The following is a 15,817-nucleotide window of genomic DNA, read 5'->3' as shown; positions in this document are numbered from 1 at the left end:
TCAATCAAGTCAATAAATACATAGTAAGTGTGAATTTTGGTCATGTCACTATAAGATTTAGCATGCCACAGTAATATTTGTTAACTTCGTTTCAGAGTCTCAAAATGATGTTATTTGGTCTAGCTATTCAAGAAAGATTGGCATGGGTGGCCTCGCGGGGCCCTGAGGTGGCCGGCTGAGGACGAGGTGGTCCTTTTCCTATCCAGAGCAGTGGTGTTGAGCAGGTGAAGTGGTGCCAGCCGGCTGGCATCTGGATAGGCGTCCGTGTCAGGAGCGGTAGGCCGCAAAGTCACGTGCTGGGGCATAGGGCTGGTAGTGCTTGCGCGTGAGCCCTGGCCTCCGGGGGGTCATGTTCATGTAGTCACTCTGAAGGACACGGTTCCTATGATTCTTCATCTGCAGAAAAGAGCAGTGTTAGTGTGCAAGGGCCAGGGGCGTGGAGGGAGATGTCGTGGGAAGAGTTCTAAGACTCTGGGGGCAACTATTCAGACCAGGCACTATCAAATGAAGCTGAACGCACACGAAAAGTCATTGAGCATCTTGGACTTGGATCATGACTAACCAAGTCTAGCAACTTTGGACTCTTCTAAATCAACATGAAAAATCTGAATCAAAGAAAGGATTTTAGAGACGTGTACCCATGTTACTCTCAGTGCAGCCATTCAACTTGAATTTCAAAAACATATCTAACCTGTCTGCTGTTGATATGTAAATACTCTTACAGGCCCTTCCTCCTTTGAAAAGGTAAAATATCCCCACTGCAGCCTTCTGACATTGGTTATTTGCTTACCAAGCCTTTACGCCGTAATTAACCAAAGAGGACCTTCAGCTCTTCAGTGTCTGGAGTAATCATAAATTCATAGCAGTGGAGTCCAAATTAATGGGAAGTTATAGTTCTAGGCAACTAGTTATATTCCCATTCCTTTATATGTATTACATTTCTATAAAGCCCATAGAGTCGCTCATCTTTTTTCCTCAAGCCCAGTTCCTTCTGTATGAATTTCTACCAGGGGTGAGGTAAATAGGGCAATATTTAACCTGGAGCAAGAGTTATGCCCCATGGATCTTAGCAAAGTTTAGATTAGGATTTAGGAGCACCTTTTCTGGATCAATGTGGTGGTAAAATTTACACATTTGATAAAAGACCCACAAAAATTCTAAAAATAGAAAACCATCCTGATTTCTGATTTCAGAATTCTCTATTATGAAAAAAGAAATGCCCGTTTTAAGGCACATAGGCTGAATGTATAAGTAGATACCTTGGGCATGACTGATATGAACACCTGAATAAATAAGTAAGCAAATGACTTCAGCCCTGGCCTTATTTCTATGCACTCCTGCCTAAGCGCTTCACATCTTCCTTATCAAAGGGACATGAGTAAGTGTCGAAGAACGGTTGGAAAAACACTAACCTCCACATTACTAAACATGACTAACATGTTTTCAGTCCTCATCTTCTTGAACTCTCAGCAGCTTTTTATTTTTTTATTTTTTTTTAAAATTTATTTATTGGGGTGACAATTGTTAATGAAATTACATAATTTCAGGTGTACAATTCTGTATTACATCATCAATAAATCCCATTGTGTGTTCGCCACCCAGAGTCAGTTCTCCTTCCATCACCAAATATTTGATCCCCCTTACCCTCATCTCCCTCCCCCCACCCCCCTTACCTTCTGGTAACCACTAAACTATTGTCTGTGTCTATGAGTTCTTGTTTCTCATTTGTTTGTCTTGTTTTTGGTTTATATGCCACATATCAGTGAAATCATAGGGTTCTCTGCTTTTTCTGTCTGACTTATTTCGCTTAGCATTATATTCTCAAGATCCATCCATGTTGTTACAAATGTTCCTATATCATCTTTCCTTAATGCTGAATAGTATTCCATTGTGTATATATACCACAACTTCTTTATCCATTCATCTATCGAAGGACATTTTGGTTGTTTCCATGTCTTGGCCACCGTAAACAAAGCTGCAATGAACATTGGAGCACACGTGTCTTTATGTATAAATGATTTCAGATTCTTTGGGTAGATACCCAGGAGAGGGATTGCTGGGTCATATGGCAATTCTATTTGTAATTTTTTGAGGAACCTCCACACTGCCTTCCATAGCAGCTGCACCAGTTCAGCAGCTTTTTATTGATTACTCTCTCCTTTTTGAAACGCTCTTCCACTTTGCCTTCAATGAGATGGTACCATCCAAGTTTTCATCCTGCCTCTCTGGCGACTCTTTCCTGCCTCTTTTGCAAGCTCTTCCTTCTCTAACTAACTACTCAGTGTTAGAGTTCCTCACAGCTTGATCCTAGGTCTTCTCCTCTACTCACTACATTCTCTCCCTAAACAATCTCTTCAACATTCACAGCTTCAGTTATTAGCTATTCACCCAATTTAAATCTCTGGACTAGACTTCAAAGTCATTTTAAATTCAGCATATGCAAAACAAAACTCAAGATCATCCCCTGAAACCTGGTCATCTCCCAGTGTTTCTCATCTATGTGAGTGACACTATATATATGCAGTTGCCCAAGCCAAACCTACTAAGCCTCATCTTTGACACCTCTTATCCCCTATCCCAAGAAATATTTGACAATGTCTGAAGATATTATATGTTGGAAACAATTCTACTGGCATCTAGTGGGTAGAGACCAGAGGTGCTGCTAAATATCCTACAATGCACAGGGCAGCCCCCAGCAACAAAGAATCATCCAACCAAAATATCAGTAATGCCAAGACTAAGAGATCCTAATCTAGAGTCTGATCATGAGAAAAAACGGAATGGAATGGAAGCAGTAGATACAAAATGTATCACCAAATTAAAATGAATATTGTTAGACTGCTTTACTCCTCCTTGCTCATACCCAAGAATAGCTGATGAGTTGAGCCTGGGTGACTAGAAGGATGGTGTTCCATCCATGGATGTGAGACAAGACAGTAAAAGAAGTAGATTTGAAAGAAATTATAAATTCAGCTTTGGCCAATAGGGATTTGAGATGATGGATTGCTTATCTAGCTAGAGCTAAGAAGAGGATAGCATTAAACACACATAATTGGGGAATTCATTCAGAGAGAGGCAGTCATAGAAACCAAGCAGGTGAATAAAGTTGCTCTTCAAATATCTTGGCTCTATATCTTTTCTATAAATGAAAGACTAGAGTTCTTTTGGGCACAGGGTTTTGGCAGAGCAAGAGTAAGGACATAGAAATGTCCGCCCCTAAATAAATGTGGAAGGCTGCTGATGATACCGTGGGAAGCATTTTCATATTTATTCCAACCCTGAAGACTCCCCTTGCCAGATTCCCAAGTGACAATCTTTGCCTCTGGACAGCCAAATAAAACTATAGCTGGTAGAGAGGGCCCAATAATGAAGATGTCTTGATTCTGGAGTTCTCCAGAGTGCACACAAAGACTATGAAAGATCTGCTGGAATCAGCTCCAAAGCTTATCCTCACACTGTTGTCAGATAGTGGATTTAGTCATCATTACCCTAACTCTAAACTCAGCAGTGCGATGTAAATGATACATGCATGGCTGGGAACACTATATAGAGTCCACAGTGTCTATGTGCATCTAATATATATATATATATATATATATATATATATATATATATATACACATACATACATATATGTTTGCAGAGCACTCACCTCATGTGTCTGTGTGACTGCGTCGTCTACTCTGCCCCTTCACTATTCAATACCTGCTAAAGATGTGTGATTTCCGGACCACTCCTCCTTTGCCCTTGCCTTTACCACAGCCCTTACCCAACTTGTTTCCTAGGAGCAGCAGCAAAACGCGATGCCTACATAAGGCAATTGACTTATCGACAGGGTCTTCAAGAGCCCATTGCATTTAAAGGCGGATACTACCTGAACACACACTATCCACATTCCGCACATTGTGATTTATAATGGAGAAGACAATGGTTTTTAAAAGGCTCCTGTAGACTAAGAAAGGGTACAGGCTTACCAGCTCAACTGAGTGAATGGAAGATTGAGTGAGAGTAACAGGTGCAGGTCTGTGGCAGCCTGGCAGAGGGGAATGCTTTATTTATTCAAATGTCAGCAATAGGTCAAGAACCGAGATAGAATCTACAGCTGCTCCCAGAAACCTCCTCAGCCTAGAACTGCCTATTGTAGCATATCACAAGCCCTCAGGAAGTTCCGGAAAACAGCAACCTACACCAAGACACAGTGCAGATCAGCCCAAAATAGGATCCCAGAAAAGTACTCAGGAAATGGCTAAAGTGTAGGGATTCCTAAGGGCTGGCTGTCTAGCTCAACAAGGTACTGGTTCCTTAAATAGTAACAGCAGGAGGAAAAGATGAACCCAGGGTAAAAATGCTGTGTTAGTCTAGATATGTATAGATATACATATTTATTTATATAAGTATATATTTATTGCACACTTTTTTTGGTCAAAGAGTACAAAGACCTAGGGTTGAGATGCAAATAAATGGTAGCTATTGGGTAACAAAATTGACTACAAGAAGCCACAGATGATGAGATATGCCAAGCACTGGGACTTCCCAATTTATGGGGAATGTGTGAGACAGAATAAAACCAAAACAAGTTTTCTAAGACAAAGCAAGATGAACCTCAGTAGAAATTAGTAGTACTGCCAAAGAAAAACCCATAGTACCTATGTTATTTCTGAGTTGAAAATAAACTATTAAAACTTCTTGAAAATAAGAAGCTACTTTTGTCCCTTTGGATGATTTGAGTCACTGAGCAAATTAGTGCCTGATTAAAGTGAGTGATATTCTAATGCATATTTACAATAAGTTTTAAATGATGAGCTGTACCCTTCTGGCCACTGAAAGTTAAAGCAGTTCCCCAAAGTACTTCCTGCAAAGCTACTAAATTATATTGACCGAGGTCAGCAGATTACAGGGGAGCACCTGTCCTAGATGAGTATCCAAAAAGCCATTGCACCTGGTTTTTAAATTAAGTTGGGATTCCTGACGGGATCAGAAAGAAAACAAGAACTAAGATTCTAAATTCTAAAATCATTGGTAAACACCACAGTCGTTCAGAGCTGGGAGGTTCTTCGGATGAAGCCACCAACATCCAGAAAGATGAAGGACATTAGAGGAAGCTAACATTAGAGGAAGAACTTAGGCAGTATTTCACTACACAAAAGGCCCCATCAGGTTTGGACAATTTGAAAAAGGCAAAGCAGGCAAATTCTCAAGATGATATCCAGCATAAAGAATTTCCAGGAACAAGGAGCCACTTTGTTCCTTACCCTGCAGAAGGGAGAGATTAGGCAACAGACAGCATGACCAATGTCCTTATGGTCAGAAGACCATAAGGTCTTCTGAAAAGGGAGAAGCAAACTTTGGCCATAGGCCAACAAGAGTTTAAAAGGATCCCAGATTGGATCTATCATTGGCATGACTGTATACCCAGGACTGTCCACCCCTTCTTAGCACCAAGACTATAATAAATAGGATGGCTTCCGGAAATCAGTGACCCATGTATGGATTAGTTAAATGTATGCATTAAAGATGAGCTCTAGGCAGCTACTTCATTCATGTTCACTTAAGTCCATAGTTTGGCCTCTATGGAGGTTATGAATTTATTCAATAAGCATCCATTAAGCATTGAATGTACTTAACACCAGATGGATGTTGAATATAAAGAGAAATAGTCCTTTATCCTTGACGAGCATACATTTCTTGTTGAAGGAATGACTCAAACATGTATCTAACTTTTAGAGAAAAATTCAAAGACAAAATGGAATCAATACATGAGGTATTCTGTACCTCAATGTGTATTTAGGAACAGGAAGTTGCTGAGTAAAGGAAAGATCCTTGAGAAGGAGGTCCCTTCTTAACAGTAGATATGGTCACCAAGATATGTTCAAACCTTGGCCAAAAATTCAACATTGAAGAAGGAAAAGAAAAATACACCAAGTTTATTGCATGAACGTTTGCAAAAGTTGGTAAACTCCAATTCAGTGATGAGAGCTCAGAAAAGTCTAATTTTTATTATAGTTTCATAATGACAACGCCATACTTGGCCTCACTAAATTCAGCTGCTTCAGAGGAGATAAAAATATGACTCAGATAGACAGACCTAGTTTCTTTGCTAGGTTTGAATGCATAATTTCAGTAGCCAAATTTCTCATGATTTTTGACCCTGAACCAAAGTTGTTCGTTGACTTCAGTTGCCTAGATTTCCAAGTCGCTTAGATTTTTAAACATTTGTATACATCAAAACTATTTTATATGTCATAATGATTTTGCAAAATGGGGAGAAGAAAGGGAACTGCCCTAATTTAACCATTTAGTTTCTTATTCTTCCTTGCCATGCAACTGGTGCCTTTTGCAAAATAGAGCTCCCATCAGATTTTTATCTCAGATAAAGATGGACAGGCTAAAAAAAGAACCTACTTAAACCTAGAAAGGAAAAAGAAAATAATGATAATCACATGTTAAATACATGACAAACCACACAGGTCCCATTCTTGAATATGATCAGATCACATGTGCAATAGAAAAGTTAAATAAAAGCACCGCCATTTCTCTTACCCAGCAAGTAGAAAGAGCCACTGTTACTACCACGCTATAGAAAGACAGGACTCCAATAACCACCACCAGTGCCAAAAATGGCTTAGATGAGTCAGGCAACTGGGTAGCTGGACAAAGATGATTCTCTGAAAAATAGAATAGAGTGTATTAAATTATATGGGAATGGCACTTGAGTACATTTCCTGCCTCCTGACTATTATGGAAGAATGTGAAAAGGATCAAAATATGCAAAATATCACTAGCTTAGAATGTGCAGACTTCCTCTTTGGTCTATCCTCTTTGGAATTTATCCAACCCCCCTCCTCCCCCCCACACACACACTGATCATGACCTAGTTTTCAAGACTACAGTTGAAAATCATTATTTTAGAGTGATACGCTACTAGAATTGCTTGTTACCTTTCACATGGATAATAGTTCCGTTGCTCTTCTCATTGTCTATGTAAGGAGGAGGATACATGATCTCTATTTTGCAGAAGTAAATATCCGTTTGGTTAACATGCAAATTTCGGAGGCAGAATGTCACTGTTTCATTGTCCAATTTCCCATCACAATTGAATCCTGTATTTGATTGAAAATGAAGCTGATGGGAGTAGTTTCCATGCACAACACAGACTTCCACAGCACTATCTACTCCCTTATAAAGGGATGCCCGGAACTCCTTTGAGAAGAGATCGTAGGTATACTTGCAGCTAAGGTTGACTGCATTGTTGTTCACCACAAGCATGGGCGACTGTTTCACCAAAATCTTGTTATCTGGAGAGGGAAAAATCATTTGTTTAGAACAAGGGTATAAGGATTTTTTTTCTGAAATCAAGACATATTAATTAATAAAATAAATATCCCCAGAAAAGGCTTTCTCTTGACAGAGGAAGATGCAGGAGCTCTTTGGGAAATAATTATACCAAGAGTTTAAAATTTTATGGTTTGATATTATACTCATCTTCCTTTGAATGGAACGATGGAGCATGGTTTCACTTGGAAGGCAGAAGTGACCTTCTGTTGGCATTGAGCACCACACTTACGCATTTGGAATTTTTGAATCTGTTCTGAGATTCCTAGGATGTTGATCGTGCTTAATTGTGTTAGTTTCCTGACTGAGTGGTACACTTGGAAATGGTTTTTAACACGTGACACAGATACATAAATAGATTTGTTTTTAAGTTGTGATACAGGCTTTTGTGAAGGAATTAAAATGTTTTGAAACATTTTGACTTTGTTTATTAGCCATTCCAAGAGTACGATAAAGAGGTAAGAGAAAACATAACCCAAAGAGCTTAATTTATCTTCCACAGCAAATTCTGAGAACAGCCTTCTCAAGAAATTTGCTATGTTCCTTTAAATACCAGAAGATGTAAGAAACCCACAAGAGTTCTCTCTCTAGTCCATCTTATACCTATATGCTAGCCCAGTAAATGATCAAAGAATCTGGAAACCATCTAACTCAATCTCTTCATTTTTAAAGCAAAGTGCCTGAAACTAGGCCATAAACTACATGAGAGAAAAGAACACATCTATTTTTCCCCACTCTACCCCCATTGTCTGGTACATGAATATATATATATATATATATATATATATATATATATATATACACATATATGTATGTATGTATGTATGTACGTATGTATATATGTATGTGTGTGTGTCTGTCTGTATGAGGCCTAAAATCACTGAGCAGATGGTGAGCAAAGCTAGGACTAAAATCCAAGTCAACTACAACAATCTGAGAAATAGACCACTTAAAAGCATTGAGAACCAACTTTGCAACTAAGACTCTCCAAAATTTATCTAAAACAGTAAATCACTCTGTATCTTTGATTCAGATGTTATTACTTTTTGCTATAATTTTGGGGTATGCTAATGATTATCTACCTACTTACATTTTTTAAAACATTTTACAATTTTTTTAAAGCAACACTGCATATACTCACACTGAAGAGACAAAATCAGAATCTACTAAAATGAAATTTACAATTTAACCTGGATTTGAATTCACATACTCAGATGTTTTGAGGAAAAGGAGGCTGCATAGAATTAAATCACTAATAGGTTTTCATCTCCTATATAGTTATCAATGCTGGCTATACATCAAGAACTTGAAAAACAAACAAACAAACAAACAACAACAACAAAAAAAAAAAAACCTCAGGTCCCATTTCCAGAAATTCTGATTTAATTGGTCTGTGCTGTAGGGGATAGGATATTTGTATTGTTTCTTTTAATTTTTTTATAACAACTTTATTGAGATATAATTCATATACCATAAAGCTCACTCTATTTTTTTTTAGTTCACCCTTTTAAAGTGCACAATTCAGTGATTTTAGTATAGTCACAAAGTTGTGAATAGATCACCAGTATCTGATTCCAGAATATTTTCATTATCCCCACTAAAGAAACCCCACACCTACCAGCAAGCACTCCCCATTTCTCCCTCCCTCTAGTCCCTGGCAATCACTAATATATTTTCTGTCTCTATGGATTTGCTTATTCTAGATATTTCATATAAATGAAATCATATAATTTGTGGCCTTTTTGGTCTACCTTCTTTCACTTAACATAATGTTTTCAAGGTTCATTTATATTGTAACATATATCAGAACTTCATTTATCTTTATGACTGAAGCATATTTTATTGTATGAATATACTACGTTTTGTTTTCCATTCATCAGCTGCTTCCACTTTTGGGCTATTATAAATAATGCTGCTATGAACAATTGTGTACAAGTTTTTGTTTGGACATGTGTTTTCAATTCTCTTGGATACAACCTGAAGTGGAATTGCTGGGTCACATGGTAACTCTATGTTTAACTTTTTGAGGAACTCACAAACTATTTTCAACAACTGCACCATTTTACATTCCCACCAGCAATGTATGAGGGTTCCAATTTCTCCACATCCTTGTCAACACTTGTTATGGTCCATATTTTTTATTTTAGCCATTCCAGTGTATGTAAAGTAGTATCTCACTGTAGTTTGATTTGCATTTCTCTAATGACTAATAATGTTGAACATTTTTTTCATGTGCTTATTATCCATTTGTATATCCTTTTTAGAGAAATGTCTGTTTAGGTAATTTGCCCACTTAACTGGGTTGTCTTTTTATTGTTGAATTATCAGAGTTCTTTACATATTTTTGAATTAAGTTCCTTATTAGACATGTGATTTGTAAGTATTTTCTCCCATTCTGTGGGTCATCTTGGTATTGTTTTTAAAATTCCGCTAGTTGATTCTAATATTTAGTTACATTTGAAAACCACTATAGCCTGATAGATTTCTCAGGCTAAAAGCATATTAGAATTATGAGGTGAGCTTTTAAAAATCCTCAATTCCCAGGACAATTAAAACAGAATTTCTGGGTATAGATCTAGATATCGGTATTTTCAAAGTTTCTCAGGAAATTCTAATTTGAAATCAAGTTTGAACCCCAGTGGCTTAACAGATGAAAACTCATTTCTTATCTTTAATTCAGAGGCCTCCACAGGCTTTTCCAACCTCATTTCTTCAAACCAAAACCCTCCCACTTAGCTGGTTCATTTAAGTCAACATCCACTAACACATTGTAGGCATTCCTCTCTCCATATTTCAATAACTCCTAGAGTGTCTCTCATTTCTCAGGTCTCAAAACAGTTAGTGTCTGTATCACACATTTGCCATTGGTCAGGTTCTACATATTGAACACCTCTTAGTTCATATGCTTCAATTTGTGTAGCTTTTGATTTGTGTGTATTTCCTTTAGAACCCTAGTTTCCAAATCTCTTGAGAGCAAGGACCAGTTGTTATGTTTCTTTGTATAACGTTGTACAAATAATAGGATCTCATTAAATAATCAGTAAGTGAAAGATGGTGATCTGACTCTATCAGTTTTATCAGCAGCTAGGGCTGACTACCATCTCATTCAATCCTTATTCAAAATTTGTCTCAACAGTAACTTTAGCTTTGTTTATTATTCATTCAACAAATATCCACTAAAAGCACTAAAAAGTAAACATGTAAAGAATCAAAAAGTTCAACAAATCTTGATAGGAAAATCTAACTTATTTTTTGTTTGGTTCTATTTTGCTTGGCCTTCTTCTATGTTTACTTGGAAGGAATCATTGGGCCAATTCTGATTGGAAGAACCAACCCCAGCAAGAAATGCCAGCATCTACCCTCTTTTTCTGGGAGTTCAGGTTAGGTCTTTGTATTTCTGTTTACTGAGCCCTCCAGAAATTGTGGTTCTGTTATTAATTATTTGGGTTCTGTTATAATGGGCATTCAAATTCTTCCTGATCTGACCTTTGAGAGCTGATATAAGAAAAAGATGAGAATAAGACTTCTTTACGGAGATTAAAAAGAAAAAAAAAGGAGGGGGGAAGGGAACTTGGGCAGGGAAATTGAGTAGGGTTGGGGAGAAACCTTGGATGGTGACCCAGTTTGGCTTCCTTCTCCTAGGACCCACAATGAGGTGGAGAAAGGAAAGGAAGAAGCAGGGAAGGAGGAAGAGAAGCTCTAGCATCTATACTCCAGTAGTTTGCTTAATATGCCTTGTCTAGTTCAGGCTTTGACACCTTCCCAAGATGCATATGGGAAAATTGATTTCCCAAAGATGAACAGAACTCGGTTTCTGTCCTTGGGCAGTTCACAATCTGATGAGAAAGAAAGATACAAAAACAGACAGCTACTAAAAACAATAATAGCACAGTGATCTGCACAGTGTTTCTGGGGACAATTGGGGGACCAACTAAGGAATTTTGGAGGAGGTGACTGCTGACCTAAGTCCTACAAGGTTTTATTGAGTAAAAGTTACCTTAATTAAAATGAGTCTTTGTGGTAGAGGGTGGGGTGGGGTAGGAGATTGTGTGTTGGTGTAGGGAGTGAGGTAGACGACTGTGAGGAAGATAAGACAAAGAGGGGAAAAGAACAGTCTAAGCAGAGGAAACTAGAAAGTGAAAAAGATTATGACAGATGTAGGAAATTACAGCTATCTCCATTGTGCTGGACCAAGCGTTGTATAAGACGAGATTGGCAAAGCAAGCATAGTTCATACCTTGGGATGTCTCCTGTAGGTGATGTGGCCCTATTGAAAGATTTTAAGCAGAAAAATGATCTATGCAACTTTTCATTTTATATAGATCACTTTAGCCAAAACGTGGAAAGTAAATTTGAAGGATACAAGAGTGAAAAGACAGAGACAAGTTAGGATACAATTGTAGTAGTCTGGGCAAGAGGTGATAATGTTGGAAAGAACTACAGTTAGAAAAAAGTGAATAAACTTCAGAAATAATTACAGGCTAAATTGGCAAAACTTGGCATTGGCTTAGATGTGGTCAGTGAGGAAGAAGGAAGAATTAAAAATGACTGTCCTCAGGCCACACAGACAAACCAGTAAGTAACATTCTTTTCCTTTTGCCTGAGTCTCTTCTTCATTATTTACATGACTGGAATAGACAGCTCAGAAACTCAAAGGTGAAATTTGGACATTCTTCTAACCTGAGGGGTCATTGCAAAAAAAAAATATATGAATCACCTCAAAGATTGCTAGAAACACAGTTGACTCCCTAGAGCTTAGTAGTCTAGTGTTTGCTTTTTTCACAAGGGAGAAGTTGTGGTCTTTCTTTCCAAAATTATTTTTCCTTCACAAAGCATAACATAGTAAGATAATTGGAAGACAGATTTTCCTTCTGTTCATCATAGGGTATCCAAATTCAAACTTCAGCATTATTAAGACTTATCATATTTTTCCTAAGCCCATTCTAGCTCAGCACTATAAATTGAGAAATTTCTCAAAGAAGAGCAATCCAAGATCCTAATATCTAAGCTAGGGCAGTTACATATTCAGTTTTCTCTTAGTTGGTGGCATATCCAACAATTAAGCAAGGAAGGAAAAGTCCTTTATTTATTATAATTGAAGTATAATTGGCATATGACATTATATTAGTTTCAGGTGTATAATATTTGACTATATTGCAAAATGATCACCACAATAAGTCTAGTTAACATCCATCAACATACACAGTTACAGATTTTTTTTCTTGTGATGAAAACTTACAGGATAAGTCCTTTTTTGTGTGTGACTCATTGTGCTAATATTCTTGTGGGAAAGAGCTTGAAAATATTGGTTACAGGGCCAGTTGATGAATAAAGAGATATCCAATTTATCTGTTGATGTGTATCCCACTTCTATGTCAACACAGATCATTTTAAAATTAATTGGTCCTTAAAACATAGGTACTATGCTTGGAGTAATTTGCTTAATATGTGCTAGTGTGTGGCTAACAGCCTCCTAGATTAGGGTTTAACCTGAGTTCTGGACTGGCTGACAGAACTTTTGTTTTTCAATATCCTTTAGCACTTGGTCCTTCCTTGGTTTATGTCAATTATTCAGAGAAAACTAAGTGAGAAACCATCTCATAGCACTTCAAAATGTACATTTGCTTTGAAGAGAAGCTACATGAAGGGAATTCACTTTTGGTGGTAGAAAAATAACCAGTTGCTCCAAGTGATATTGAATATGTGTGATCAATATGACTTCCAGTAGACACAGTAGTTCTGGTTCCTCCTATTTTTTCTTAAAATGGAGCATGTGTGAAAATGCACACTACTTACTCAATGAGAGTGGAGTAATGACATGGATAAGTCAAAGCAACCAACAACCAAAACATCAAATGACATTTGGCTTTGATATGTATTTTGGTTGTCTGAGTTTCAGGGAATCCACAGTACTTCAAATAATTTAAGGATATATTGTAAAATTTAAGTATATATTTAGACTCAGAAGAAACTAGATAAATATTTAGCTTCCCCATAGTAAATTCTGTTTTTTCTTGCTTCCCAGTTCATGCCAGTTGTGTAAAGCATCCTTCTCATGCTCTTAGTAGACCTAGCCTTTCTTCTATAAATATTTGGTTTTCCCTCTTGTGAATAGTTAGGCAAGCTCTACTTAAGTCCACTTTACTAGGTTAAAAGAGAAACACTGTCAACCCACCAATTGTATTTGCTTATGGTATCAAAAGATTGTCTTGACTGACATTTCTCTGACTAAATTGACAAGTTGTTTTGATGATGAATTTAGTGCTTTGCTTTTCAAAGCCTTTCCTAGCAACTAAACCAGCTAAAGGTGTGGAGACAGGAAGCAGTAACCTCAAACTTATTTCCCTCACAACTCCTCCTTGACAACAGACACCATGAAGAGTAAGATTGGAGGTGAGAAGGTACTTATCTGCTACTCATGGGCAAAGCGGTGAGAGCTAAAAGATTTCCCACAGATAATCTGAGAATCTTGTGCTGTAGTTGACTTCTGGAAAATTGAAAGTTGCTTGTGCTTCCATGAGAATGGAGTGGGAGAGGAAGGTTGGTTACAACAAAAAATATTTTCCTTTTTGCCTATTGTAAATGGATTAATTACTATATTAATAACCAAGTCAACTTTATGCAAGTAGGGTGGATAACCATCTGTAAGGTGTGGCTCCAAGCACTAGAGAAGGAAGGATCCCTGACCCTGAAAGGACCCTCTTCACCAGCTCAATTAATGCTTAAATTTCAAAAGAAGATGAAACCTAAAATGCAATGTGGGAAACATGTTGATTTAAATTGGTAATTATGGCCTATATACGATACAGGCTACAAAGCGTTTTCTCCTATTTTATCTCATATGAAAGCCATATTAACCCGTCAAATAAATAGGCAGGACATTCATCTTTATGGTCATTTTAGATGAGGAAACTGGGGTTAATGAGATCAAATGACTTGCTCAATGTTACAAGACAAATAAGTGACCCTTAAGACTTGGCTCATATCTCATGACTTCTAATCTGTTGTTCTTATTTCTCTGCCAGGTTACATCAAAATTTCAACACAATTTCAGTGATTGATTCTAGCTCTTCTCAAAGTTGGACTTGATAGTTGGATGGTACTAGGTGTCTGAAGTGAAATTTAGGGAGAATGCCATTAAGCAGGGGAGTAAATGGAATAGAAAAAGACAGGACCAAGATAAATTTTATTTGCTCCACCATTTTGCTGGAGTCCCATCCTGCAAAAAGTACTCAGCTAAAAGGAAAGCTAGAGATGATCTAAGCCAATCCCTTGTTTTATAGAAGATGCAACTGAAAACAAAACAAGTAAGTTAATTTTTAAACAAGTTCACACAAATAGTGGAAGAGCTAAGATATAATTTATTTATGTGTGATTCTAGAAGAAATGTTTTTAAATCATGAATGACTGAATAGAAAACCAACTTTGTGCATTCAGCAATATTGACTTTATTTCATGGTCATATTTAGAAAAAGTATGTCTCTAAATTTTCTGTGCCTCTAATGCACATACACAAAACATTTTGCTCACAATTTCAGAGACTTCCTGAAGGTCATAGATGAATCCCAGGTAAGACCTACAGACAATATGGTCACATGAAATTCCTCTTATAAATTATTTCAGATCCACAAGCAATAATTATACCTTTGCAACTCTTCTACTTCAGCTCGCTCAAGTGTACAAAAGGTTTTGACCATGGACATTAATTAGTACATAAAGTCGCTTTTCACTCTAAACCTCATTGGGGAAATCCTTAACCTCAGGGTCTTTGTGAATTACATATATTTTTCATGTTTAATTCACATTATTACATCTTTCTTTTTCTTTATCATAGTACCATAGAGAAATAAAATGCTACATAGAGGCTGGTGAACCAGAGAGTATATTAGGAAGCCCTCAATACTGAAATCTGCATTGGGAAGTTAAGGAAGCAGTAGAAAATATCTAATACATATTTAGTTAGCAAGGCAATTTTCCTTCAGAATTTCTTAAGAACTTTATTGGGTTCCATCCCTGCACATCACAATCAGAGTTTCTTTTACAGTTTAAAAATCAGGTTGGAACATCCTAATCACGTTGTTTCCTTTTTCAGATTCTGACTGAACAGAGTTTAACATGTTAGGCAGGAACCAAAGAAAATGAAAGCTTTCTATTTTCAATTTGCTTGCCCTATGGTGTTTATGAACATTTTGTGAAGATGACGCTGGTTTCCCTGGCACAAAAGAGCACACCCCTCCTGACCACAGAGCTGATGAAGTTACCGTAACTTCCCTCTGAGTACGTTTCCTGCTCAAATCCAGGATACCCTTCAGCATGTGGCCATGTGACCACTTGCTCCTTTTCAGGCTCTTTAAGAAGGAGGCTGCACCATAGGCCAATCCAGTATTTGCTCAGGAATCTGTAAGACAAACTGTGTTTTCTGGAAGGAAAGGGAGACTCAGCAGTCAGTGGCTCTGGTAACTCTAGCTGGTGGTTTGGTCTCACA

At 37.4% G+C, this 15,817-nt stretch overlaps 1 protein-coding gene across 1 annotated transcript in view; it reads right to left on the bottom strand.

Moving 5' to 3' along the window:
• Positions 1-267: 267 nt before the first annotated feature.
• CD28 (CD28 molecule) overlaps positions 268-15,817 on the bottom strand; it is a gene marked incomplete at both ends in the record, with an annotated part of 35,655 nt that continues 20,105 nt past the window's right edge. Inside the window, 3 exons of the mRNA XM_081050737.1 lie at positions 268-396; positions 6,541-6,665; positions 6,939-7,295. Of these exons, the coding sequence (XP_080906863.1) occupies positions 268-396; positions 6,541-6,665; positions 6,939-7,295 (611 nt within the window). The remainder of the gene's footprint in view (positions 397-6,540; positions 6,666-6,938; positions 7,296-15,817) is intronic.

The sequence above is a fragment of the Rhinolophus hipposideros genome (assembly GCF_964194185.1).
Source record: "Rhinolophus hipposideros genome assembly, chromosome: 6".
NCBI lineage: Eukaryota > Metazoa > Chordata > Mammalia > Chiroptera > Rhinolophidae > Rhinolophus > Rhinolophus hipposideros.
The sequence above is the reverse complement of the archived record's forward strand: the minus strand, read 5'-3'. Positions and strand labels throughout refer to the sequence as shown.